The sequence below is a fragment of the Monodon monoceros genome, unplaced genomic scaffold, assembly GCF_005190385.1.
Source record: "Monodon monoceros isolate NGI ecotype Baffin Bay Population unplaced genomic scaffold, NGI_Narwhal_1 Super_Scaffold_12, whole genome shotgun sequence".
Lineage (NCBI taxonomy): Eukaryota > Metazoa > Chordata > Mammalia > Artiodactyla > Monodontidae > Monodon > Monodon monoceros.
The window spans coordinates 10,163,322-10,187,339 of NW_021703768.1; the positions used below are offsets into that span (position 1 = coordinate 10,163,322).

The 24,018-nt window shown below is 44.7% G+C and overlaps 1 protein-coding gene across 3 annotated transcripts in view; it reads right to left on the bottom strand.

Moving 5' to 3' along the window:
* Positions 1–7,362: 7,362 nt before the first annotated feature.
* Positions 7,363–24,018, bottom strand: part of CTNND2 (catenin delta 2) — a 778,687-nt gene continuing 762,031 nt past the window's right edge. For all 3 annotated transcript variants that reach the window (XM_029218322.1, XM_029218323.1, XM_029218324.1), the window contains 3 exons: positions 21,516–21,647; positions 15,936–16,009; positions 7,363–8,496 (listed from right to left, as the gene is read on the bottom strand). In XM_029218322.1, coding sequence (XP_029074155.1) covers positions 8,239–8,496; positions 15,936–16,009; positions 21,516–21,647 — 464 coding nt within the window. In that variant the 3' untranslated portion in view covers positions 7,363–8,238. The remainder of the gene's footprint in view (positions 8,497–15,935; positions 16,010–21,515; positions 21,648–24,018) is intronic.

Here is a 24,018-nt window from a genome sequence, read left to right on the forward strand (position 1 = left end):
TTGTACACTTTAAACATCTTATAATTTTGTTTATCAATTATACCTCAATAAAGCTGGAAAAAAATTCATACACTGATCTTTTGTTACGTGAGGGCTTCCCTTTCCTCCCACTTCCTGTTCCTTTTGTTTTATTTGGATTTAATCTATCCTGCCTCTTCCACCTCAAGATGCATGAATATTGTTAAGTAATGTAAATAAATTTAGCGAAAGAAATCTTTTTTTTTTAAACCAGAAATATGTATGAGAATTGTCACCTCTTTAGGGATGCTGGAAGCATATAGCTACAGGAAATAAATGAGTTTCATTCCCCCTGCCCCCCACAAGAAACATAGTATGAGCTAGATTATTTTAGGGTCTTATTCTAGGAATTTAGATATCAATACAGCAAGAAGCTATTTTAAGACTTTTTTTGTTTGTATGGACTCTGTGATGATGCTACAGCAAAAACCAAATGCAGTAGACAGAATAAAGGCCTCCCAAAGATATCTGCATCCTTACCCCCAGAACTGGTGAATATGTTGCCTTACATGGCAAAATGGACTTTGTAGATGTGATTAAGTTGGAGAGAGTGAGATGGGGAGATTTTCAATGTAATCACGAGTTCTTATACGGGAGAGAGGGAGGCAGGAGAGTAAAGTTAAGAGAGAGACATCAGACAGAGATGCTGTGTTTCTGGCCTTAAAGATGGTGCCTAGGAATACAGGTGACCTGTAGAAGCTGCAAAGAACAAAGAAATAGACTCTCCCCAAAAGTCCCCAAAAGGAACACAACTCTGCCCACCCATCTTGAATTTCTGTCCTCCAGAGATAATAAATTTGTTTTTTAAGCCATTGAATATGTGGTGATTTGTTATAACAGCTGTAGAAAACTAATAGGCTACTGTAATTGATTTACTGTAGGAGCCAGAAGCAACTGTGTAACGTTATTACTGGATAGAGGGAATATTTGCCTCAACATGCCCAAGGTGGGAAACAGTGTTCTACTTCTTTACTTTTCTAAAACAAGACTGTGCCCTAGCTGTCATTTTTATAGCTGCTTTCTCTCCTCTGGGCTTTCGCAGAATCTGAGGCTTAAAGGGCCCAACAAAATGGCCCAGGTTCTCAATATCTTCCCGCTCCAGCTGCTGCTGGCCCTGGTCTGGGTTTCGGTGGGGAGATGGTCCAGGGCGGTCGCCTTGCCCTCCAATTCACGAATTCCTCTTCTGCACCGCTCTGTTCCCCATTCCTCTCCACGTGCTTCAGCTTGGGGGCCTTCCCTTCCTCTGTCCTCCACAGAGCTTGCGACCCTGCTGACTGCACCCAGAGTCCCCACCCCGAGAGTTCCCAGCCCTTACCCCGCTAGGCCATCTCTCCTCCCAGGGCAGGGCATTTGCTCCCACTCCGACTTGCATGGGTGACAGCGCTGCCCTCCGTCCCTCAGAAAACAGTCTCCTTCACTCGGACCTGCCCCCTTAGAAAGCAAGCCACGCTTCTGCACAGCACTCTTTTCCTTGTGTCTGTTTTCCAAGAAGTTTTGTACCATACCTCTTACATGGTAACTTCCGTCAATGTTGGTAAATGAGTGAACGTTAATAAACTACGTTTGGACAGCAGTTCACAGTGTCATAAGCAGTCGTACGTGGTGTCCTAGAGCTGGCCTGCGTCAGCAGGAATTTGCAAGGTGATGGTTAAACACAGCCATTATTAGTATCACGTTATATAGATTTACAATTAAATGAATTATTTAGAAAATAATAGTAATAAATACTCAGAACCCAACACAACCTAATTATTTTACTACATTTTGCTATTACCTATGCTCTTGAGGTTATCTAAATTACTATGTTTATTTTATCTGTATCCTGGAAATAGTATATTGGTCTGTCACTGAGCACCACTTTCGATTCTGCATTTGGTGACATCATATTGGTAGCTTAAAATCGGTCACGGTGTGTGTATTTACAGCACAGAAATGAGCAAATACTGTAAACTGAGGAATTTTTCTTTTCTTTTCTTTCCAAGCGTCAGTTGTTAAACATTCACTAGCACACCTGGTCATAAGCCCAATCTGATCTTCACAAAAATTGTAAAGTGGAAGCACAACATATATTGTCACACGCACCCCCGTTTACTAATAAGGAGAGACCCAAACATTACCTAGCTTATTTAAACAGGGTTTCTGAGTCCTAACTCTGTATTTTCACACACATATATATAAAATTATGTATACATCTATAATGAGATTAATCAAGTAATGAATTCTTGAATTTATTTTAATTTTTCTATAAAATACTACTCCTTAGAAAAATAATGGCAGAATTATAGGTTAAATTAGGATTGCCAGATAAAATACAAGGTGCCCAGTTATATTTGAATTTCAGATAACAATGAAAACAAATTTTAGTGTAAATATGTTCCCAGTATTGTACGGGACATACTTATATTAAAAAAAAGTATTGGCTATTTCACTGAAATTTAATTTTAACTGGACACTCTGTATCTTAATTTGATGAATCTGGTAAGCCTAATTAAATACTCTTTGTTTACATATTAACATGATGGGAAGATTTCTTGCTATAGTCCTATTAAATTATTAAAAAATATAGCTCTAACTTTCAAACTTTACTAGGGTCAAAATTAATTGCAGAAGAATGCTTATGTTTCCCTAGTAACTGGGTTAGTGACTGCTGTCCTAGTGAACTTCCACCCCAAAGGGACTGCCAATCTCCTCTCTGGCTTTTTAGACATCTCTGGAGTAGTCTAAAGCAAAACAGAACTGTTAAGAAACCTAATTTTCCTTGTCCTTTCGTCTCCATTTCATACGGCAGTTTACTAGTCATTTCCTCCTGGTCCTAACAGCCATGAGCACATTTGGTGCCAGTTCTGTTATCTGTTGTCATCACAGCTTCTCCTTCTCCTTCTCCTTCTCCTTCTTCTTCTTCTTCTTCTTCTTCTTCTTCTTCTTCTTCTTCTTCTTTTCTTCTTCTTCTTCTTCTTCTTTTCTTCTTCTTTCTTCTTCTCTTCTTTTCTTCTTCTTTTTTCTTCTTCTTCTTTCTTCTTCTTCTTTTCTTCTTCTTCTTCCTCTTCTCCTTCTCCTCCTCCTCCCCCTCCCTTCCCCCTCCCTCTCCCCCTCCCTCTTCTTCTCCTTCTCCTTCTCCTTCTTCTTCTTCTTCTTCTTCTTCTAGGTTTATAGTAAATTCTTGGTAAGTAAAGATTCTGCCCTTCAGAATCTTGGGTCTTGAATGAACATCTGGATGGGATGCTTCCCTAACAGAGCTTGTGAAAGGTCTGGGCTGGTGAAGCAGCTGTTGGCAGAGCTGCTGTGATTGGATGGCTGGAGATTGGAAGCCAGAGCCATTCGTCTGCAGCAACGTTTCATTTGCTGTGAATGCTCTGAATCTTCTTTACCTTCATGGGGGCCAGGGACCAGTGTCAGTGAGCAGAAGGTGTGGGGCTGGGAATTGTGGAAACAGAGAAGGCAGTCATGACACCACGTTGATAATTTAGGTGGCGTGTGTTACCAGAAGAGGAAATGATAAAGGGCGATGTAACTTGGAGACACTCCCATTCAGAAACTATGTATTCCCAAAGACAGTGTGACTCAGAAGGAAGCTGTATCAATCAATGTTCAATAACACATCAGACCTCTTTTACTTCTTAGTTTTTTCAACCCTTTAATCATCTTTCCTTTGTTCTCGTTGGAGATAGAGCATGAGCCCATGGAGGGTGTAATTTCTTAGGAACCTAAAATTACTCTAATACTGATAGTGAATTGAGGCAATAACACAACTTCAGACCCATTCAGTTATGAATCCATAGTGTATATTACTGGTAGTTAAAAGAATAAGATAGAATGATGACTAGAGAAAGTGTTTACAGAATGCCTTTCTGCTTACCAAAAATTAATAATGGGGCTATTTTTTATAATCTATTTTCCTGACTCTTCAGAAAAGCATATTCTTATTCTGAGGACATGATGATGTGAATATGTAAGTCTTTACCTTGAGATTTTTTTTCATCAGTCCAGCCTTCTGTTACTTCCTAGGAGAAGGCAAAGGAAAGTCTCTAGAATGTGTGTATAAGTGCTTAATGATGGTCCATTTTGGAATAGTTTGGGAATTAGATGCTCTTCAAGTGATTTCAGAGGAGAGCCAAATTCTTTCAGTCTCTCTAATCTGCTATTCTCAGGTCCAGCTTCAACTTATTCTGGTCCCCTCATGGTTGTTAGATGGCTGCCAGGAACCAGAGTCGCCATTTGCTTCCATGTTTGCATTCAGCTGGAGGAAAACACAAACTCAAGACCCCAAACCTTTCCTTCTGACATAAGGACATGGATTTTTCTCTCATTTTTTAGTTAAATTGTTTTTTACTTATGATAAAACTCACTGCTTTTGCCATTATTAAGACATATTGGCTACAAGTTAAAGAAGCTGAATTTATTAAGGCAAAGTGTTATCAGTTTTATGATAGATTGGTAGATTATATCAGAAAGGCAACACCGGTATTTCCAATGCTAGAGGCTTTTCCATAATCTTGCCACTACTGCCCCCTCTCCCCCGCCACCATCAAGAGATGGAGTCTATTTCTGGCCCCTGGCCCCTGGAACTGAGCACTATTTTGCAATTGCATTGAGTAATGGAATGCATCTTGACTTTCGTGGCTGGTTCTTTCTCTTGGGACATAAATTTTGGGAACCCTGAGATGACATGTCAGGAGTTTGACCCCCTTGAAGCATCCCTGCTGGCCAGAGCCTGTGGAGGGACCTCATGGGATGTCTGAGGAGCTGCAGCTATTCCTGCCCTCAGCTACTGGAGTTTTCCAGGCCCAGGTGCCAGACATTTAAGTGATTGAGTCATCAAGTGATTCCAGCTTCCAGCCTTTGAGCCTCAGCGGCTGATTCTGAGTGGAGCAGAGCTGACCTGTCCTCAGGGAGCCCAGACTCAACTGCAAATCTCTTGAGTGAAAATACCGTGTCTTCAGAGAGCCAAACCTCACTTCTCAGGGGCACAGCTCTCAGATATAGGGGGACAGTATCAGTCAATGAAGAAGGGCTGAACTAAGAGAAACAAAACAGGCCAAATAAATTTATATATATATATATATATATATATAAACACTGAATTTAAACACTGCTTTTTTTCATAGCAGTTTTCTGTAATGCCTGAGTCTTATCAACAAGAAATGGGTTGTCACTGGTTAACCTTAGTTAGCACCAAGTATGATGTGACAACTTGTGTAACCCTCATTCTTATAAACCTGTCTGACATTTTATTGTCTAACTCACGATTGACATTGAGGATTGACGTATTAATTGTGGCATTAAAATTGAATCAGTATTAAAAATCTGATTTAATATTATTCATAGTGATATAGTTTAAGTGTTCCTTACTTAGGCCCTGGCAATCAAAGCTCTCAAGTGAAAAAAACAATGGGTCCTTTTTCATACATAATGTTTGGATTTCACATCCTGTTAAATACATTGGGTATATGTATGGTCCACCATAAGGATTGAGAGGAAAAAAGAAATTTTCTATTTTCTTTTTTTTCCCTCTTTTCCTCTGAAAAACACCATTCCAATCTCAGTAGAAAATCCAAGATCTGGAGGCTCTTGTAGACCCAAGAGGCAGCCACTTAGGGGGACAGGGTCACACTTGGTCACTTCGGTACAATGAAAGCCAAAACAATGCTTCTGGCCACTTTCGGCTTTTGTCCCAGGCACACGTGTTATAAATAATAAATCACCCATTGATCAACCTTTATTGCCAAGGAGATGGGATGGCTTTAGGCCACTTCACAGTTCAGATAAAACCTCATCTATCTATCTATCTATCTATCTATCATCTATCTATCATCTGTCTACCATCTACCTATCATCTATCTACCGTCTATCATCTATCTACCATCACCATCTGTCATTTCTCTCTCTCCCTACTTCTTACTTCCGTGTGTGTATGTGTGCGTGTGTATGAAAAGGATAAAAGAATCAACTTGAGTAACTATGAACACCTTTAATTGACTTTCTCCTAGCTCTAACTCTGATTCCAGAGGTTTCTGGCTGAATTCATTCATGTCAGCCTGGTGCCATGTGCTCTTAAAAAATCACAGGCAGCAGAGACCTCCTTGGTCTTCAAGGGTTGCAAATGTTGGGCTTGCACAGACTCAAAGTCACAGAGGAAATATAAAGCTCCTGCTAGGACAAGGACTTTTTGACATGCATTAACTTCCCCCTGCATAACTCAAGCCAGAGAATGAGTCCTACTCCTTACTTTTGGAAAAGTTAAACCAGCTGTTTGGTTATGGACAAATCATGTCTGTACCATATCTCTGCCTTGATGAACTTTACTATTTCATTCTATGACAGTAATGAAGTGGAAACACTGTCCTCAAAGCTACATATTTATATCTCTCTTAGGGGCTGGAGCATTCCTGGGAGGGGACCCAGAAATGTGTATTCCTATAGTAAACAGGGTGAGAAGGGCCAACTTGTAAGAAACTGTAGGACAACTCATATGAAAATGTCTGTCTACCACGCTGCTCTAGAAAAGAGCTTCTCATTTGCACAGATATGCATGAACCAGAGATTGTTTGGTTGTTGCTAAATTTGGAGAAAGAACCATGAATCTTAGACTTTGAGCTGAATTAAACTACGTAGAGCGAAGGGGAGAAAGTTTTAAAGGAAGATGTCAGCCAATTTCTTTTGTTATTTAACGTTTTATTTTTTCAAGAACAGTTAACATTTACTAGGCACCTATTGGCCTCAGTCACTTGCATCTAAAGAGCAAAGCTAATTTACCCACAGCCCCTGTTCTTTTGAATGGCTAGCCTTACTTCCTAGCTCTGTTAACAACTATTCTACCATTAGCTTCAAGTTCAATTTTAATAACCTAATCCATAATTGTCTACTGCTCCCTGCCACACGAACAAAAGAGTTTGGGGAAAATAAGGCGAGCAGTTTACATTTTCTGTGGCTATTTCAAGTAATTGGCTCCAAAGTGAAATTATTGAGTTGGCCATGGTTTATCATGTTCCGAGGGCATGAAACATGGAAGGAAATGGGCCTGTAGAAAGGGTTGGTATCCAAGAATGTGTGAATGTGTGAGAATCCTATAACTTTACCTCCACTGGCCTAATATCCTGAGTCACTAGATGGTCAGAAGTATAGATAGAGTACAAAAGGAACAGCTGATGTACATTCATACTAGAGACCAAAAACAAAGTTTGTACAAGAGGAACAGCAAATGAAATAGCTTCTATCCAAATAAAATCTCACACAGGCCATTTTTATACATACGTGGACACACACCCACACACGCACAGACACACGAGTAGAATGTGTGTTTTGTAAGATAGGTCCTTGGAAATAGACATTCTTAGCAAATATGGATGACAGATCAATTGTAATTTATTTTCTTTTAACACTGTATCATCATAAAGAAAACTGGTATAAATGAAAAAATCTATTTCAAATATCTACATCTAAAATTTTAGGCAGTGAAAAAGCACTTTGTTGACAAGGAGTGTGGAATGATGGATGTTAATTGTCAGAAACTGCTGAATGCCTTGCTTAGTTGCCACAAACAAATTCACATATCAGAACGAACAATACTGCTAAATATTCCTTTTTTCCCATTTTTTTTTCTGTTAAAACATACTGCGAGAAAGAAAAGAAAAACTGGAAATCCATACATCTTTCAAAAGTTTGAAATTGAAGCAATATTTAGAACCATAGATGAGGAAACGCTGCAGCATTGGTGTAATATACACAATGCGCTTTTCTTCTTTAATCTGTAATGTACATCAAATACTTTACAACAATGCATTAACAAAGGGCAAGAAACATCTTGCTGTACAGAGGAACCCGAGTGCAACTTGAAGCCTAGAATCACAACGGATGAAGAGTAAACAAAGCGTGAGAAGCCGTCCCTCTGAAGTGTGTGAACCACGTGCCTCTGTGCTTACAACCGTCACCCCGACCGCCTTCTGTGCTGCCTTCAGCCACATTCAGTGGAAAGCACTTTTTAGACTCTCCAGCCCGCGCTAGAAAGGTGTTGTACAAGGTCAGATTGAGGATCACTTTCTATTGACTTTCAAGTTAACGTTCGATTCATTTAGCTTTCTGAAATAGCTCTTAATGTTTCCTTACTGGTTATCCCAGCCTTCCTATGGAACAGGCTTTAACAAACTAAATTTGCAGGGGAAAAGAAAAATAGCAATGTCTGTGGTCTTGCATGCACATGCACTGTTCCCGGTGCTGCCTGCCTCACACCCAGGAGTCGGGGGACGCGGGGTAGTGGCTCGTTTCATAGTTCAGTTCACTGTAGGGACGGGCAGCAGAGTAGAAGTCGACGTAGTTGCCCGTGGACTTGAGTCCCAGGTGCATGTACTCGCTGGCCGGAGGGCGGTGGTGGACCTGGTCCTCGAAGAAGGACTCGTCGTAGTTTCTCGTGGAATTCGGAAACGGCTGGTAGGTCTCGTAGTCTTTTCTGCTGGGCTCCTGTGGGACTGGCTGTGCTGAAACCTGCCCAGAAAAGAAGATCCACCTGGGTTAGCGCATTTGCCCTTGGCCCGTCCTCCCCCGCCGCCGATGCACTCAACCCTCTCTCAAAGCCAAGGCTCCAAACATCCTCCATGCGGTTACCAGTATCGAGCTTCTCCTGATTGACTTTCCTTTTTCAAGTTGGTTCCTGAGTCCATGCGCTATCATTCTAGGTAATCTTTTTTTTTTTAATTATTATTATGGTAAAGTATACATAACATAAAATGGACCATTTTAATTGTTTTCAGTGGCATTAAATACATTCGTCGCCTGGGCCACCGTCACCACTATCCATTTTCATAACTTTTTCATCATCGTAAACAAAAACTCTGTATCCATTAAGCTTAAGTCCCCATCCCACCCTCTTTTCACAGCTTGTGGCAACCGCCATTCTATTTTCCACCTCTATGAATTTCACTAGTGCCTCATAGAAGTGGAATAATAGAGTATTTGTCCTTTTGGGTCTCCCTTCTTTCACTTAACATAATGTCCTCAAGGTTTATCCATGTTGTAGCATGTGACAGAATTTCCTTCCTTTTTTGTTTTTTTTTTTTTGCGGTATGCGGGCCTCTCACTGTTGTGGCCTCTCCTGTTGCGGAGCACAGGCTCCGGATGCGCGGGCTCTGGACGCGCAGGCTCTGGACGCACAGGCTCCGGACGCGCAGGCTCAGCGGCCATGGTTCACGGGCCCAGCCGCTCCGCGGCATGTGGGATCTTCCCGGACCGGGGCACGAACCCGCGTCCCCTGCATCAGCAGGCGGACTCACAAACACTGTGCCACCAGGGAAGCCCCTTCCTTCCTTTTTAAGGCTAAATAATATTCCATTGTATGGAGAGACCACATTTGTTTATCCACTTATCCACTGACGGACACTTGTATTATTTTCACCCTTTGACTCTTGTGAATAACGCTGCTGTGAACATGGGTGCACTAGTATCTGTTTGAGTCCCTGCTTTCAATTTTTGGGGGGTATGTACCAAGAAGTGGAATTGTTGGATCTGATGGTAATTCTATGTTTACCTTTTTGAGAAATTGCCCAAACTGCCATGATAGGTGAACCATTTCACTAGTTAACCTTTTTCAAATTAAAGAGGTATACATTAGACACTACAGAACACAAGTAATTTATAGTCATCTTTCCTGCATTTTTTCCATCACGCCTGGGTGCTGTAATCCCAGACAAACAGAAAGTGAAGATGTACAAGGTCTAATGGTCACTTGGGCATCCTCCTGCCAGCTCGGAGGGCTGTGACCAATACCTCTCTGGAGGATGGAGGCTTCCCGGTAATAGGGCCATTCCATCACACCTGCCTAAGTGACCAGGTACCACAGCCTTAGAAGGATACAGAGAAGCATGTGAGAAGAAGAGAGAATCCACTTCAAATACTCTATGCTCTGGAGAACCAAAACATTTCCTAACTTGGTTCAATTGAGAATTGATGGGACTCGAGAATAATGTGGGATTATGAAGACTTTGGTTAGGGGAGAGGGGTCTTCAGACTTGTCCAGTGTCCCCCAGCCCACCTCAGTGTTCCCCGTTTCCATTCCTGTCCTCTGCAGGTTACTGTCTGATGTAGGGGGCCTTTAGGGGCTAAAGGGACCACAGGATTCTTCGGGAAACGTGAAGTTTAGTTAGTTAGTTAGTTCCCTCCACTTTGCTTTAAGGACAGTAAAACAGACAGTGTTCATAGGCTGATAATTAGCATTTATATGTCGGGGCCTAGCTATCCTCTTCCCACTGCCTCTGCGGTCCCTTCCTAAGCATCACGCTCCCAAAGTGAGGATACCCCCAAAGCATGGGGGAAGAACCATCCCCACAGCTACTGCATAATGGCATCCACAAAGCTCCTCGAGTGCAATGATTGTGCAGGAGGTCTGGGGGGAACGATGGAACACTCCTAAAAAAGCACAGTTTGATCACCTGTCAGTGGACTCAGTAATTCCCTACTAATTTAACTAAGGTTCAGCATGGAAACATCCTCTAGAAATTGGTCTTAGTTGATAGATAATGATTTGTAATTAGCACGTTGTGTGTGAATGAATGCTTCTAATGGCCTGCCCGTAATTCTTCTCTCAAGTAAGCGAAACTCCCTCTTTTATATGTCATTGATTTACACTAGTAATCGACCTGCTCTTCAAAGAAGCGGTGAACTTCATCATAGCTGCCATCCAGGAGGCCTCACACTTCCAGACAGTGGTGGCTGAATGAATGAGGTCTCTGTCTACCTGTGAAAGTCCTCAGAGTGTAAATGTGTGTTAGCCTAAGAGCCTGGGCATGAGGGGGACATTCGGAACTTCAACACCTGCAATTAAACATTGCTAAGACCACGTGTACCTGATCACTGGGATAGGCTAAGGTGCCCTTTGCTGGTCTTTGAAGAGCTGAGCACTACGTGGAACTTCTCCGCTCCATCTCGGTGCTGCTACCCAAGTGTGGACCATACAAAGAATTAGAGTTGGGAGGTTTGGAAAAATTACACAGGGAGGGAACTAGAATTTACTGGCTCTATTTCAGTGGGCACTATATTCAACATGTAACAAATTCTTCTTTGTTTACTCTTGTATATGTATATATGCATACATATATGGATGCATGTTTATGTCTGTATATCTATCCATCCATCCATTTATCCATCTATCATCTACTTATTTATCTATCTAATCTATCTTCTTCTCTCCCTCCACCTTTCCTCTCTCTCAATTTCTCCCTCCCTCCTTCCTTCCTTCCTTCCTTCCTTCCCATCCATCCATTTATCCATCCAATTCCCGATTTATAGATGAAGAAACCGAAGGTCAGAGAAGATAAGAAACTTGTGCAGGATGCCATGGCTCCTGGTGGGGTGAGGCTGGGATGTGAATGCACACCTGGCTGACTCCAAAGCCCATGTTCTCTCTGAGACAGGAGCACAGTCTCTGTTGAGTCAAGGTGGCTCCACCTCAGGGGGCGGGCAGCCTCACTGAGTTGACTCCAGACCCTGTGATGAGAAGGGAGGCCATGGACAAAGGAAACCAAGATGAGGCCTGACTTCTCTGTGCTGGTCTCAGTAACCAGGGGAGGGGCAGTGCTAGAGCTTGGGAGGTCTTCAGGGGAAGCTACTTATGAGGCTCGTGGCCCTCCTCCACGGTGGCTGCTTCTTTCTTTTTTTTCTTTTCTGGCAAAGCCTGTTTCAAATTTCTTACTACTGCTATGTTCTCTCTGGCTGGTGGACATTTTTGGGTTGAGCACAAGCTTATTTTAGTCTCATATCAGGAGTTATCTTCTTCAGTTCATTTGTATTGTTCATAAGGTCCCATATCAACCCCTTCTCAGGTTGAGCTCTGCAGTTCGGAGAATTTGTGTGAATGAACCACCCAGAACAGCTGATGGTGGCACAGCTGTGTTTGAAGGGATTAAATTTGCTCCCTGACCCCAGTGGTATGGATGTCGGCTGCTAAGATGCATTCACCGCAGAGGTATGTTGGCTGTATTTTGTCATTTACTTTAAGAGACTATCTGACAGTGTTCAAGATTAGGCAGGTGAAATGCTCCCCAATACCAGCCTTCCCCATAGAGGAGCTAAAATAAATGCTTTTTTTTTTTTTTTTTTTTTTAACATACAGTGTGGACAAGCCAGACTTCTGTAAAGGAGGTGGAATGATGTTCCTATCCCACAGTGGTGTGTTCTGAATCTGAGTCTCTTGTAGTCCAGAGGAGCCCTGGCACATCCAAGGAGCCTGAGGCTGTTGTCTGCTCTGCTTAAGGCAGCGTCCTCTCTGGGAAGGGCAGGGGCGGCCAGCTGGTTCACGTGGCCATCACGGGGGTCCACACTCTTGGCGCTCCGTCCTGTGGCTTCTGCTCCCACAGAGTCATCCTTGCTGAAAGCTTTCCTCAGCAGCAGAATGTTTAGTGTAAATTATAAAGGACTCTGCTCCTTCTTAGCTCCCACCCCTGTAGCACGCTGATGGAAGACTCCTTTGTATTCCTCACTGAGTTTGCCCACCAATTGAACGTATTCCTAACACAAGGGAAAGAGCCACCCACTACAGACCTTCAAAGTCTACTGCACAGTGAAAGCTGAAGGCTCAGGGTGTTATCATTATACAATGAATGAAGCCGTGGTGAAGGTCAGTGCTTCTCAAAGTGTGGTCCCAAGACCAGGAGCATCAGTATTGCCTGGGAACTCTTTAGGGGTACAAATTATTGGGCTCCATCCCAGACCTACTGAATCAGAACATCTGGGGTTGACAAAAGTAATCTATGTTTAACAGTCTTCCAGGGATCCTGACTCGCCCTCAAATTTGAGAACCAGTGGTATACAGGAGGGCACATGGGACAAGAGGACAGAAGACCCAGGCTGGAGTCTTTGCCTCTTCCGAGCTTCTTCAGGTGACTGAGGGCGAACCCTTACCCTCCTTGAATCCCAATTTCCTCAGCTCTGGGGATAATTTTATTTGCCTGCCCACCTGGCAGCCAGACTGAGGAACTCAAGATGCCATTTTTATTGCTGTCAGTAATAATTTGAAAACCAGTCAGCAAAACACCAAAACCCTTTGTTTCTAGTTTATGAACAAAAATCCTATCGCCAGCGGGATACGGTTAAATATGCTCTTTTTCTTTATAAGTATGGGATAGACTGGTAGAAGCTCAGCAGGGTTTTTGAAGGGTTTGAGTACTTAACTCTTAAAACAATATCTGTGACCCCAAACACAAAACCGAGGATCACAAATCTTATTTCACACTAATGGTTGTTTCTCCTAGGAGTCCTTATGCTCGGAATTCACTGATTGGAAACTGGAGTGGCAGGTGGTCATGTGGGGTGTGCCACAGCTGCGAGGCTGCCTGGCTGCTTCTCTGCTGAGTCAGGGGAAGCCCGCCTCCCAGCTCCTGCCCCGGCCCCTGCCTTGCTTGGCCACGCATCCAGGGCTGTTGCCTTATTTTCAGATCTCACTGTCTTTTGCCTCGTCCCAGAGATCCCCGTGAAACTAGCTTCCCTCGGTGAATCACTTCTTCTCTAAGATGAATCCCTGTCCAGACTCCTCTGCAAAGCTCAGGAGGCCCAGCTTTGACACCAAAACTCAATGGACCCCGGCACATCCCTCCCGGTTAAATTTTTCAAGCTGACCATTTACTAGCTATGAGGTTGTGAAGTGGCTTTTAGCCCAGAAAAGTTCCGAAAACAAAAGCCATCTGTGATAACCAACCATGCTCACATGGGCAGAAAATCCACACCATGGATGCTGTTTACAGGGTCATCTCCAGAAGCACCCATCTGGAAGAGGAGCAAATGGCCAACTTTTCTGAATGGTCAGGATGGTCTTCCTTTCCCGAATTCCCAAGAGGGAAGGCTGTAAGTAAAGTCAAAGTGTATCCTGATAACAGTCCAAAACAAGTAAAACCTTTATTATTTTCTCAAGTCACTGGAGTGTCATAATGATTTTCTTGGAAAAATTGTTTTAGGTAAAAAACAACTCTCTTTGGTGGACATTTCAAAAATGTTGCTTGATATTAGAATGGAGTTAACAGTCCAGTTGCCCCCTTCCCTCGGCTGGACCAGCTGAGGGAATAATGATGGCACTGAGCTATGGCCACAGGACTCAGCTCTGCTGGGAGTCGGCCTGCAACGTCTCCCCTGTGCTGACGAGTGGCTCAGAGCTTGCTCTCCATCCAGACTGAGTTTCAGTACATCCACCTGAGACACCGTGGCCTTGATGTTTCACACCAAGGTTGAGTCGAGTTCGTTCTAGGGCCCAGGAGGCCCTAGAATGAAAAGGCTGCATACAATAGGCTGTGCTCACTCTCTCGGGGCAGGGATGCCATCTTGGTGCGTTAATTCCAATTTTCTTAACTGCTCAGAATAGGCTTGGGTGAAGACAATGTGCCTCTTAGAACCATTGTGGACTGTCCTCTAAACCTAGGTTGCAAGCAGTCTGTTGGAATGTACTGCAGCCACACTGTGCGATGCCAAGGACCCCTGGGCCACACCAGGGTGTTTCTTCATTGCCAGCAATAGTGGGATTCCCTGGAGATAAAGGCTGACGTAGAACAGGCTGATTCTGGTGATGAGCTTCTCTTGACCTATAGAAGCTGAAGAATGATCTTATGCTCTTGGATGCAAAACCAGGGTCCTATCACATCCTGACAAATATCTTTAAGAGCTGGAGACCACTGGCTCACTGTACCTGATATTTGCTGGAAGAAAAAGCATTGATTTCCATAAATAGAGTTGGCATTTCCTTTATGTTTGGGTAGGCATGTTGATCTGCAAATAGTTGGGGGCCACCCCTGGTGACCTCTTGTCTAGAGCTCATGCCCCTCTGTTTATTCACTGACTTCTTTGCTTTTAGCAAAGACCAGAACTGTGTCCTCCTCCCTCTTCCCTTAGAAACAGTCTTGCACCAGACATTCTACCTGCTGGAAGGGAGTCCCTCTCCTCTTCAAAGATGCTGCCCTGCTGGGTGGTGAGAACTGATTAAAAACACACATTTCCCTTTCATGTTGACTTTCATCTGGTTACTGTGATCAAGTAAACAGCTTTCAGGTTTATCTTTTCAGTACTATTTTCATGACACATGGCAGGAATCTAGAGCGTCAGCAGAAGCCAGTTCTGGAAACGATTACCAGTAGCCAAGAGTTATAAAGAATGTCAGTCTTTATCATGACCACCATGGGGAAGGAAAAGTATGAGGTCATTCATCAGTAAAGGAGCAGAGGCGGTGCCTTCTTGCTTTTATAGTTCCCCTTAGAACCAGAGAGAAAACGAGCCTTCAACGAATATTTGCTAAATAAAACACACGCAAAAACACAGATGGATTCTTTAAGTATCTACCAGCCAGGGTTCCTCAAATTTCAACATCCACACGAATCACCTAGACACCTTGATAAAATGCAACTCAGATGCAGAAGACCCTGAACGGGTTAGGGTTAGGGTTAGGGGCCAGAGAAGCATCTCTTCTGTGTTTCTAACAAGCTCTCAGGTGATGCTGTTGTTGCTTATTCCCCCACTAGCCTCAGCGGCAAGGCATAACACCATGCCTTCTATTCAGTTGTTTACACTGAACTTGATGTGTCTAAGTTATTAGTAACTGTCATGTATAATGAATGCTTTCTTCCAAATAAGAATTGGCTGGGTTACAGGAGCTACTTAATCCATGTCTAGTAATTAGACAATTTGTCTAGTAACCAGCATCTTACACTTGCCATAACTAACACCTGATGCCGCCAAAAAAACAAAAGATTGCTTTCAAATCTGAGGCTGTTCTGATGACTGCCACCACCCACGTGTACGCTGTGTCCCACATGAGCAGAGAGCAGCGGGGACCGTTATTTTTTTTTCCATTTTTTATGCATGTTAAATAGAAACTAACTTATTTTTTACACTTCCAAGATATTTCACAGGAGTCGAAGGGAGAAACAAACACCAACGTGCTACCTCTCTTTTACCTGGTTATGTTTGATGTCTTCAGCGGGTGCACCATATGAATTCCTATACAAAGTTGAAATTCCAGTATTTTGAGCTGAAAGCAAAAGAGAAACAAAAGTATTAGCACCGAACACCAGACTTCAAATGAGGAATGATGGTTATCGAGGCCAGTTTTGCCCTGACCAAGCTCGGTGTCTCATGGATCATTCCAGATGCAAGAAATTCGTTAGCCCTGAACACTTCATTTTACATACAGACATTAAGAGAGAAGAACAGTTATTCTATAAAATCCCCGTTGCACGTCAGCCTCTTGCAATAGCATTCAGCTTGCAGACGGGGTCAAGGCAGGTGCATCAAACAGATGGTCATCTTGCCAGTTCTATGGCCTTGTTTTCTGGTGAAAACTGGCAGATGATAAAAGCGTGTCACCTGCACTGAAGCATGCAGGAATCTGGATCAGCCGCTTGGTGTTTAGCTGGGGAATGACAAGAATGAAATTTCTAATTTGAGCTCACAGAAGTGCTTGATCATCTTTGAGACAGTTCACTTCTCAACGGCCTGAAGGATGGGCAGGAAGAACCACCCGCCTTTGCCCTGCGCATCTGGGCGGCTGTGGCTTCGGAGTCCTGTTCAACACAGAGATGGGAGACTCCCACCCTGTCTTGTGACCAGTCTGTGTTCTAGATAAAAGGAAGGAAGGTCTCCTCCGGTTGCCAGCAGCTTCCAAAGTCCTGGGCAAGATGCCCACTTGCCTGCCTCCTCCCCTGGGGCCCTTGAGGCTGCTGTCACAGGCCTAGAGGAAGGGCCCAGGGCAAGACTCCCCTCATAGCTGCTAAAAGGTCCTGGTTTAAGAAAGCTCTGGAAAAAAACATTGTCGAGTGTCAGCGGGTATCTAAAACACTCTAGATATCAAGAAAAAATTATCTTTTGCTTCCAGTATCTATGGGATCATGAAATAGGATGACACACCATCTATTCTCTCAAAGATACAGGCCACCAAGTCAGTATAATCATTCCACCCATGTTTATTACTAAAAGCACATAATAGCTGTGCAATAAAACTCCTCTTGGGAAATTCTGCTTAGAATGTGAGAGCTGAGAGCCCACTTCCCATTTTAAAGACCACTCTGATAGACTCTCTGGTTGAACGCCCATCACTCCTGTCTCTGCATCACTGTGGAAACCACCATCCCTCGCCTGGACCACCGCTACAGCATCCTCTTCTCAATGGCCCGGCTTCCACTCTGCACAGCCTGCTCCTTCATCCCCCCTGTTCCCATCACCTGAGCGATCATCATGTTAGACAGACCGGATTATGTCACTCAATTCCCTGCCCATTATGGTCTTCGAGGCTCCGTGTGATCTGGTCCCGTCCTGACTTCCTGCAGGATTTCCTGCTCTTCTTCCCACAGTTCAGGGAGCTGTGCTGGCCCTCCTTCCTGGCTTGAGCATCCAAATTTATTTTGCATCAGGGATGTTGGACTTCCTGATGCTTCTCCCTGGAACTTGCTTGCCCTAGACTCTGGACTATCTCTCCTTGTTGATATTCGGGTTTCAGCTCAAACGTCTCCCCTTGACCGTGTTAGTTAAAGTTACCCTGCCCACCTGGGGCCCTCTATCTCATTACCCCATTTATTTCCACCATCACATTCAACGCCAAGTGCTACCACCTCGTTAGTGAGTTTGTTTCATGTTTACCTTGTGTATTACCTCCCTTCACCTAGGAGATAAGAAGCTCCATGAGGACAGACATCCGTCTGTCCCGCCACCTTTGTAGGCTGCCCCAGCATCTGGGACAGTGCCTGGCCTTGAGGGATGCTCACAGAGTGAGTGCTTTTTTTGCTGAGTGAATGAATGAATGACTAAACCTTAGAAAAATCTGCCTTCAGAGCTATAACCTGCTGATGGAAAATGTTACTCCAAGGATAAGGTGAAAATTTTTTTCTATTACTCAGAATAAAATACATTTTTTATTTTTGGTAGAATGTGCATTTTTATAGCCTTGGCCTCCCTCCCTGTTGTGCTTGTGGCTTCCAAGCTGAAGATGTTTCTACTGGAAGTTCTTTCCTCCTGCTCTTTGGTGCACTTCACCTGTTTAAAGGAGACTGTGTAGCTGAGATTGAACCTGTGGCCTTTCTGGATACATGAAGCACGTGTCTTCACAGGTGTTCTGCCATGTATGTGTCTGAGCAAATAGTCAACTCATAGGGAAATGCCTTTCTTTTTTTTTATAGACCCCAATTTCCAACTGTATCAATAGATTGAAGATTAGAGCAGCTTTAAAAGGCATAAGAGAGATACTGACAGAAACAGAATCGACCACTGGGTGTTAAGGTATTTGGGAAGCTCAGGTGGGAGGGCAAAATCCCCTGGTGAATTTTTAAGTCAGGCTGTGTAGCTGCTGGGATCACACAGCCCTCCTCTGATGCGTGCTTCTGAGCACGTAACGCTCCTAGGGAATCATGACCGCGAGAAATAGCTATAACAGTGCTGCATGCCTGAATGAACAGCTGCCTTTGGCTTTCTGAGGGCTCCTCAGAGGCAGAGAAACACTAAGGAGAGAAGACATTTTAAGAGACGTCTAAGCTAGAGATTGAATACAGAGAAGGCAGGTGGAGGGGAAGCCTGAAATATAAACCCAGATGGATCTGCATTTCTGAGAGCTCAGGAGAGGAGATGATGACCCAGGCAAGGAACTGCTTTTCACTTTAAAGCTTTTGCATGTTGCATTTTGAGGGTGACGTTTCCCATGGTTTTCCCACAGCAAAGGGAATGTTTCCTGTTGGGGAAATGGTATAAGATCCCCTGATGCCTTAGAAACAAGGAAGATGGCCGTTTTTCAGATGTTTTTGCAATAACTGAACTTTAAATGCCCCCTGCATTTATTGGTGAATGAGAAAAGGTACTGCTTGAGATGCGGAGGTCCCAAGAAATCTGATCTGCCAGTAAACGCTGGAATGATGGACATTTGCTAAAGGGAAGCAGAACAGAGGTTGGCAATTCATCATTTCCATCCCTACATGAAATGTTGATTTCCACCCGGCTTGGCTGGGGAGCTATTCATACCATCGTAGAGGGGGGCGAACACACCCACCAATCTCAGCACCAACACCGCCCCCACCTCCTCCATCACCATCAACATCACTGTGATGCTAGCAACTAACTTTTACCCAGTACTTGTTGGCTTAAAGGGAACCTTCTTGTCTAAACATATTATTCAATAATGACCTCATGCTCTTCTAGGCTTGCTACATGATTGACAGTAGTTTTGAATTGCATTTTTAAGTAAGTTAGAGCAAAGCGTTTAAGCCTCTAAATAAGTTTGAAAAGTTACGTATATCTCAATGCTGCAGTTGTCAAGATCCCTGCCATTTTCTAGGAAGATTAAACATCTAGAAACATATTAGATTTTATTTTTTATTGTCTGATGTGTGCAGAGCAGGATCATGTACCACTGGAACTATTTCAACACAAACACACCACAATGAAAAACCATTTTTTTTTTTTTTTTTTTTTTTTTTGTATTCGGGGCCCTCACAGTCGTGGCCTCTCCCGTTGCAGAACACAGGCTCCGGACGCGCAGGCTCAGCGGCCATGGCTCACGGGCCCAGCTGCTCCGCGGCATGTGGGATCTTCCCAGACTGGGGCACGAACCCGGGTCCCCTGCATCAGCAGGCAGACTCTCAACCACTGCACCACCAGGGAAGCCCTGAAAAACCTTTTGAATGATTCTACCGGCCAAGAGAGTTAAAGTGAAAAGATCAACTTAAATAATAACAGTGCAGTCGATTTCACAATTATTCTTGTAATTATAGTCTCACTTTGTTATCCCTGCCTGCTGGTGATGTGGCTACCTAGGGCGATAATAATCGAAAAACGAAGGGGTCAGGTGAATTTTGAGTCACCACTGCTCTGGAGTAATCAGTACAAATTAGATTCTCCACTGAATATCTCGACTCTAGGGACTTGGCACTCAGATTCATGAGCTTCTTTGTTCATGCTCATTGACAACAGGGGACAACACTTATGGGGAAAAAAGAACCAGAGAACGAGAATCAGAAGGTACGTCCTATGTTGGACTTCCCTGGCGGTTCAGTGCTTAAGACTCTGCACTTCCAGGGCAGGGGCTGCGGGTTCAATCCCTGGTCATGGAACTAAGCTCCCACATGCTGTGGAGGCACAGCCAAAAAGAAAAAGAAGATATGTCCTACGCCATGCATTCAGTTCTCCATTCAGGGGACGTTTCAGGCGTGAGGGTGAGGCGTTCCCTGGTGGAGTGTGTACGTGGAGGCAGAGTGCTGAGCTGGGCTGGGTACCACGAGCATCTGTTTATGAGGCTCTCCCTTCTGGATCCAGGGAGAGTTACCATGGAAACCACGGCCTCTGGGGTAAATACAGTTACCATGAGAAAAATTTATCTTAGACGTCCTGGGTCCAAAAGACATGTCAATAAATCATCCAATTTGTCTATTCTGTTTCCCTGCAGGTCTACACCTAAATAATATCAGGGAGACTTACCACACGCTTTTAAGATTCTTCTGAATAAGAGGGTCTCAGTGTCTGTTTAGGATTGCACCCTTGTACTGCAGTTTTATGAATGCCCTAATCTGACCCTGTTCTGTTGAAGTCCCTATGGTCTGTTTTCAGGAGGGGCCCATCTCCACATCCATGTGGCAAAGAAGGGTGTGGAATCGCTGGTTAGAGATCCTGATGGTTCTGGCAGCTCTGCTTTCAAGGCATAACCCCCGCCGCCCTGCCCCCCATCAATAATGCCAAATTGTATCCAGGAGCAAACCGGGGCAGGAGAGAGGTGTGGGGGGATCCTGGAGGGGACGATGAATGTGGACATCAAGTCCCACCCCAAGGAGAGTGGTACAGAGTAAGAGGAGAGTTGAGTCGAGGCTGGCCACGAGGCAGGCTGGCCCGGGCACGCTGGGGGGCAATGGCACCAATTTTGGCCTCCACAGAGTCCCAGCTCATGAGCCAATGGGTGCGATTGGGGGAGTGAAGGACGAAGGGCATGAAAGATCAATGCCTCCCTGGGAAACTGTGGCCAGTGGTTCTGATGAATCTTCCTGGGAGTTTGTCATGGCCAGAGAGTGGTTTCATGTCAAGAGGGGAAGACGCCCACAGCAGTTCTGTGGGTCTCCCTGAAATCCTCTCTTCCTCTGCTTCTCTCCCATCCCCTCCCCTTCCCTCCCTTCCTTTTCTTATCCTCTTTCTCTTCCCCATCCTCATGGACAAAGCTTGGCCCACCATCTTGGGTTATGCCAACGAAGAAGAAATCTATGGTGACCTCGTCCTCTAATTTGAGAAAATATCATGAACTGGGCTAGTGAGAAGGAAAGGGGTAGGGAAAGAAAGACAGAAGAAAAAATTTGTGCAGAGAGGATTTTCTCTTAGCTATTCCAGGAATAAGATGCTCCGTTTTTATACCTCCAGCTTCATCTCCTTATGGCCAATCCCTGGGAATCTTCGCTATCAAGCTCTCAAGTCCTGCCGAGCTGCCAAGCACAGCTGAAGCCTGATGTCCCAGCCCTCTGCCCTGTCCCAGGTCCTGTCACGAACTCTGCAGAGGAACCGTGCACAGCCAAGCTCACCTGTCATGGTGTCTTTCCTGGAAGTGTGTTCTCCTTTAGTTCCGTGGTAAGTGGCGTTGCTGCCAGTGGACTCATAGTCTGTTTTTCTTTCTTTGAGGCTGATCATTTCCCGAGGTGAAGCTGGGGCACTTGCTACATAAAGAGATCGGAAGGATGACTTTCTGTGTCTCATTCCACAGCATGTATAGCTTTTCACACAAACAGGTAAAGTCATAAATGCATCTGGCTCAACACATGTCAGTATGTGCACGTGGACCTGTTGATTTTTATTTTTGTTCTTTTGGTTCTTGTCTTTCCCCCTTCCCTTACTCCATGTCACTTGGTGCTTTAGAGTTAAGGGGACACACAACTCGGAGGCAGGGAATTAAGGACTATATCCTGGGAGCATCTTCCCTACAGAGAGATCCTTGTGGGGATGTGACCTGCTCAAGGACAGTTTAAAGAATGAGATCCGTCTTGGTTGCTTTTTCGTTCTTTTTTCTTTTCCTTTTTTCCCCCCTCCCTCTTCTTCCTTCCTTCCTTTGAAAAAATTAGATGTGTTTCAGAGGAGCGATTACTGATACTGAAGAACCCCTGATTAAATCAGATGCGCTTTTACTTAAACACGTTTCACGCAGAAACGGCCCTAAAGGAAGGCAGAGGATGATGTGGGGGACCAGTAGAGCCCCACCCACCGAGGTCTTCTCCATCAGCCTGGGGGCTGGGCTGGGGTGTGTGGCATGAGAGCACCTGTCTCCTGATGGGGGTCCTTGCTCCATCTCAAACGCCCCTAACAATCTCCCACACACACCTTGCGCCCCGGTCCCTCGCTGCCTGTTGGACCTGGGGACTGAGCCCTGTCAACCGTTTGTGTCTTCATGTCTTCAGTGATGGGCTGTGATTAGAGGATTCCCTTAGGAATTCCACGATTCTTTAACAAACTGGGCCCAGAACAGAGGAAAACCTGAACTTGGACTTAAGGAAGCAAACAAAAAGAGGTTTAGTTTTCTTTAAAGATCGGATGGATTGCGAGCAATTAAGCCGCCCTGCCAGTGCAGAGATGTGCTGTGAGAAGTGGAGGTTAAGTGTGTGTGCCGGCGCTAAGGCAGCTACCGTGCGCCCATCCTATGGGCTGACCTCACATTGGTCTCCACGCTCCTCAATGAGGCCACTCACATCCCAAGCTTAGTCAATTGCATCTCACCCATTCTGAGGGCAGCCGTGCTACTCTTCGGTCCCAGAGCCTTCCCCAGCTTCCATGCCCGAGGGCAGTGCTTCATAAGCTTGTTTAACCTTAAGACTCACCTGAGAACCTGGGGATCACAAAACCCGACCCTGGACCTTGTGAATCTGAATTTCCAGTTAGGCCTAGGAATCCAAATTTAGCAAGCATGCCTGGTGAATCTCTGGGGAACTCTGAGTTTTAGGATAAAGCTCATTTTCCTTCACTAGTGTCCAAGCCCCTCCCCAGTCAAGCCTCAGTTTACCTTTCAGCTGTTCGTTCACACCCTCTGCAGGGTCCCCCAGCTCCAGCCCACTGGGCCTGCTTGTTGCCTATCTGAGTCACTTGATTCATTTCACCAAACTTAGTATCTTCTATGTGCAAAGCCCCGTGCTAGACACGGGAGACAAAAACACGAGTCACAGCACACTTTCTGAAGTTGAGGAGCTCTTCATCGGATGAGGAAGTGAAACCAGAAGATGGCTCAGTGGATGTCTTAGCCAAGCACTGGGAAGGTAACAACGGGGGCCTTTGCCCATCCTTTCCTGAAAGGCCCCCTACCCACCTCTCAGACCTGTCAAATAAAATCAAGGCTCACTGCTGAGATCTTGAAACCCTCAGAGATTTCCAATCCTAGCTGCCCATCAGAATTAGTTACCTAGAATACTTAAAAATACATTGATGCTTGAACATGCCCCCCAGCCAGTTGCACCAGAATCTCTGGGTGTAAATCCAATGGGAAGGCAGGGAAGAAACCTGCAATTGTTCCACATAACTCAGCTGGGCTCTGGGTCCAGTTCCTGCGTGTTCTCAGAACACGGGCTGCTGCGTCTCACTCACCCCCTCCACCTCTGCCCCATCTCCTCTCTTCTCTCTCCATCTTCCTCTCTGGGGAGAGTCCTCTCCTGTCCTTGCTCCTAGATCTTCTGCATAAAGACTGGCCTTTTATGAGTCACTGCCAGGCAATCGTGAAGGGACAATATTTTGGAGCCTCTTGACCAAAGCTTTTAAAATGAGAATCCGATATTGCACAGATGGTGGGGTTTACTAAACTATGTCAAGTGTGTAATTATCTCCTGAGACCTCACACACAGTGGTCCGAGTCTCCGGTAAACCAGGAGGATACTCCTGGAAAAATCGCATCACGCCAACAAGAGTTTATTAGGTGTCTTCGAAGTGCCTTACCTGGGTACCACCAGGCAGTGCTCCACCTGCATCCCTGGGATGCTGACATCCTGTAAGGCACTGCTTCTCTTTCTGGGCGCCTTCCAATCTATTATATTATTCCATCTTCCTGACACT